At 31.9% G+C, this 5019-nt stretch overlaps 1 protein-coding gene across 1 annotated transcript in view; it reads right to left on the bottom strand.

The window, feature by feature from the left end:
• Positions 1-5019, bottom strand: part of LOC106871118 (alkyldihydroxyacetonephosphate synthase, peroxisomal) — an 85881-nt gene that overhangs the window by 21472 nt on the left and 59390 nt on the right. The window contains exons 12-14 of the mRNA XM_014917430.2: positions 4579-4630; positions 3600-3739; positions 2197-2246 (exon numbers count right to left, since the gene is read on the bottom strand). Of these exons, the coding sequence (XP_014772916.1) occupies positions 2197-2246; positions 3600-3739; positions 4579-4630 (242 nt within the window). The remainder of the gene's footprint in view (positions 1-2196; positions 2247-3599; positions 3740-4578; positions 4631-5019) is intronic.

Genomic DNA, 5019 nt, shown 5'->3' with positions numbered 1-5019 from the left:
TATATATATATATATATGTATGTATGTATATATTATTTATATGTATGTATGTATATATGTATGTATGCCTGTATATATGTGCGATAATAGTTTCACTTTAATAGTTTCAGTATTAAAGTGAAACTATTAAAGTGGAAAACAATAGAGAGATGTTATCGGTAATACTGGAATAGTGGATGAGCTATTATATTGCTCTGGGCTTGCACTAGGCAAGAAGTTAAAAATTTTTTTGGCCTAAGACACTACATGGACCCTAAATAAGGCATGTGTAAAATTTGAATGAAATTGGTTGTGTAGTTCTCGAGTTTTAGGGATTCACATAGACACACAGACAGACACACACACACAGACAGACACACACACACACACACACAGACACACATTCTCATCTTTATATATATAAAGGGAAGAAAAACGAAAGTAAGAAAAAAGGACAGACCACAGAGGCTCCGACAACTTTTTGAAGCATCGACATTTTCAACTTGATTTTTTTTCTTAAAAGGGAAAATGACTATTTTATTTGTAATCTTTATCATCTTAATCAAATGGCAGGAAAACAGGTGGACAAGCTTTAAGTGTTAGTATAATATAGATTTTTAGTATTACATTATCCAGCTATGAAAAAAATATACAGATGGAAAAGACATTTTCCAAAATATATTTTCATATATTTAACCTGATCAATAAGGATGCAGGTGCAGCTTTAATGATGAGGTTCAATATACTTATATCCAACTTATTCTATGAATTATGATAAAATTTATGGTTACGGTAGACATACAAGGCAAGGTCTGGATTACATCAATTGTCACAGTAAGAAAAATATTCTTGAGATAGCTCCAGTTTTGAAGTACAGATAATAAGCATTACTAACATTTGTGGACATCAGTTCAGCTGGTATCAAATATTTTACTGGATGCATTAATACAAGTAGGTCAAGGAAAAAAACCTGTCAAAATGAAAACTTTTCCATTCATATAAAATTAGATGGATTTATTTAAAATCAAATATTTTTATCTTAATTTCCAAAATGATAATTATATTTATTCAACTGTGTGAAAATAAAAAATTATAAAGAAATCAAGGTAGAGTAGCTACGTACTAGCATGTTCAACTACTGGCAACACACAAATAGTGCAAACTTGGTAGCAACATTGCAATGAGCTCCCAGACGAAATAATCCAATGGACACGATTGTAGGTTTGGTAATTGGGAAACAGTCCAGCTTAATAACAATATTTGTTCTAACAACTGATGTAAATACTCAACTGAGAATGATAAATACATGAATTTCTTTAAAAAACATTTTAGCAAAAGCTACACAAATGACGGAATCAGTAGGATTTTCTTTACTAGTTTCAGCTTGAGGGGCCACAGCCATGCTGGGGCATCACTGTTAGATATTGACCAACAGACTGAAACTTCAGTATTCAGTTATCAATTACTGGTAATGCACTATATCAGAAGCTGAATGTTAATTTCTCTAACATTAAATGAGGATGCAGCAGGTATGTTGTATAATGCACCAACATTTCATTAGCATGAAGTACTGACTTTAAATCTCTATCGTTTTAATAATGCTAACTTACTAAATATACACAACATAAAGATAAACTCTTCTATATTGCTCTATTGATCCAGTAACTTAGAAAATATCTACCTTCATTTTAGTAATTCAATATTAAGACAACTTAAGGCAGCAGGTTGGCAGAACCGTTTTCATCTGTCTTTACATTCTGAGTTCAAACTCCATTGAGGTTGACTTTGCCTTTCATCCATTCAGGATCAGTAAAATAAGTACCAGTTGAGTACTGAGTTGATACAATCGATTTAGCTCCTTCCCCAAAGTTGCTGGCCTTGTGCCAAAATTTGAAATCAACATTAAGACAAGATAAAATTTGGAAATTCTTTCACTGATTTCTACTGTCACCACTGCTACTGCCGATACTACACTACTACTACTACTGTTGCTATCACTACTACTATTATAACCCCTGCAGCTTTTTATGTTTTCCCAGTACATGGGGATTGAAAATAGTTTAAATAGAATAAAACAATATCAAATAAAACAATTAAAAAAATAATAGAAAGCTTCATTCAATTCTAACAGAAGGGTAATGATAAATATTATTTTCTAATTTCCAAAATCTTGTAAAGAATTAGCAAGATTTCAAAATTTCATTAAAAAAAACCTACCGGAATTTGGCAACAATTGCATAGACTTGCTTCTCTAATGCAGCAACCTCCTTTCAAATAAAAACAAAATATAAAAATAAACTTTAAGTTGGTATAGATATGTTTAGGACAAATTTCAACTTGTATAAAATTAGATCATATTATAAGAAAATATCTCAGGAATATTTTTTTGAGGTAGCTTACATAGATCAGAATGGTATAGAGAGGGAATAGGTAGCTGTTGTTAAACCTCATTGAACTCTATTTGAACAGACATTTTATACAGAGATATGAGATCATGTGATGAATCTTGCACCGATCTTGTATGACTACAGAATCATAGATTAAAAATCACATGACTCTTAATAGTGCAGTCCATGTGGTTAAATATAAGTACCATGTAAAGCCAGGAAGAATAGTAGAACTGAAGAATATTTTTCCAATTTGCAATACTGAATACAACTCCATCCTAAGAGATTAAAAGAGGTAACAGGAAACCATACCAGAGAATTGTTCCCAAAATAATCCACTAGGATTCTCTACTTAAACCATATAGCCATACATGTATGCAACAACACAAGCCATACTATACAGGTCTAGAGTAAATCATGTAACAAAGTATAAGATGTGGAACCAATACCATCACCGTCATCATTCTCATTATGAATGTCATCATCATTTTGTTTACAAAGATGGATTCCTCTCCAATTCTCAACCAATCAAATATAGAGACATATTTTATCACCGAAGCATGAAACTCAAACCAATTTTAGTCAATGTAAGCTGCCTGTTTCTCTTTTGCTTCAAACTAAAGCAATAAAAGTTGATATACCAATGAAGATATATGTGATGATGGTTTAACACTAGTTAAACCCAACATCATGATTAAACAATTTGCTTAACTGCATTTACAAACAATTCTGGTAATTCATACAAAAATAAATTTTTCAGTCCCTTTAAACTAATAACAGTATGACAAAAGACCAATAAGTTACACGACACACCACAGAAATGGCTGTGTAGTAAGAAGCTTGTTTCCCAACTATATAGTTCCAGGATCAGTCCCACTGCATGGCACCTTGGGTAACTGTCTTGAGTCAACTAAAGCCTTGTGAGAAGATTTGGTAGACGGAAACTGAAAGAAGCCTATTGTATATATATGTATTTATGTGTATGTGTCTGTGTTTGCCCTGCCACCATCACTTGACAATCAATGCTGGTGTTTATATCCCCATAACTTAGTGGTTTGGCAAAATAGACTAACAAAATAAGTACTAGGCTTACAAAGAATAAGTCCTGGGGTCGATTTCTTCAACTAAAACCCTTTAAGGCAGTGCTTCAGCATGGCCGCAGTCAAATGACTGAAACAAGTAGAAGAATAAAAGAATAATAACAAAACATAAACAGAAATTTAACACCCTTACCTCTTTTGTACCTTCAAATAACAATGTTGCTACACATAACTTCTCTGGATGAAAACCCTTTAGTTTAGTGATATAAAGTTTCTTTATACCATCTAGAAAACTAGCAAAGATGGAACCAGAATCTGGTTTCAGAGCACGACCTATTAAGAATAAATAAACAATGTAATGAAAACATGATGTTTACACAGAAACAGATGATCATAGACACTCAGAACATACTTACACCATAATTTGCATATTTCATTTATTGTCATCATTTCATTTTAATGTCATTATTTCATGATAGAATATACTGGACCTGACTACAATACTGCATTTCACCATATTTTAATCATATGTCATTTTCTCTCCAAAATCCAAAGTTATTACATCTAACCTCAACACCTCTGGTCAAATTTTCCTTGATTTATCACAAAAAATTTTAGAAACTCAGGGGACCCTTTGAAAGCTAGTGCTTTTCTCCAAATACATAAAATTAAGCGGAAAGGATAAACAGTCAGTCTATCACAAGTAACATTACTAAATGATCAGACACTCCCAACAGCTAGGTGGGTGAATAGCAGAAATATAGGAACAACATTCTCTCTAGAAACATAATTAAACACCAGCAATGAATTTTAACTCATGACCCATAGACAAGTTGTCCACCACCTTAAGCATTCAGCTATCTTTTACTAATGTACAGGTATTCTACACTGGCAGAGATAGAGAGCTTGTTCTCAAATAGGGAATCATTAATGCAAGACTGAAATAAATCACAGACAACTTGAGACTATCATATTTGAGAGGAGTGATCCTTAAAAACTTCTATTATAGACTTTTTCATCATAAATATTCTGCCTTCTGTGTTTCTAAAGCCATTAGAATCAAAGAAAATATGTCATCTCCAATTTGAAGAACACTTTTTAACACCAGCTTTCACAAAAAATAACATTTCTGAAACATGCGATTTATCTTAATTTTATACAGTTACACTCACCCAACTGGAACTGGTCATTGTCCATCAAACGAATTGAAGCTGGAGCACACCTCTGAAAAAGTAAGAGATTACTTCAGAAAATTCTGAAGCCTAAACATTTTAATTGTTCAAAGCACAAAACTGTACAAATAATGCATTCTAATACTGACTAGAAAGTCTCAGTCTACCAAACAAACAATGGTGACATGTGCAACAGTTGATAGATTGTAAATATTGAACAGATTTAATGCTAAGTGGTATCTGGCAGAACATAAATACATGAGAAAAACTCCTGATACAATAGAATACTTAAGTAAATAACTTCTGGCACAAAATTTTTCTGAAATTTATCTATCAATAGTTTGCATCTATTTTCATCTAAAGCACCACTTAAAAAAAAATATATATATGTGTGTATATATATATATATATATATATATATATATATATATATATATATAT

The sequence above is a fragment of the Octopus bimaculoides genome, chromosome 17 (genome assembly GCF_001194135.2).
Source record: "Octopus bimaculoides isolate UCB-OBI-ISO-001 chromosome 17, ASM119413v2, whole genome shotgun sequence".
Classification (NCBI taxonomy): domain Eukaryota; kingdom Metazoa; phylum Mollusca; class Cephalopoda; order Octopoda; family Octopodidae; genus Octopus; species Octopus bimaculoides.
This window is presented reverse-complemented; position numbering and strand designations above follow the sequence as displayed.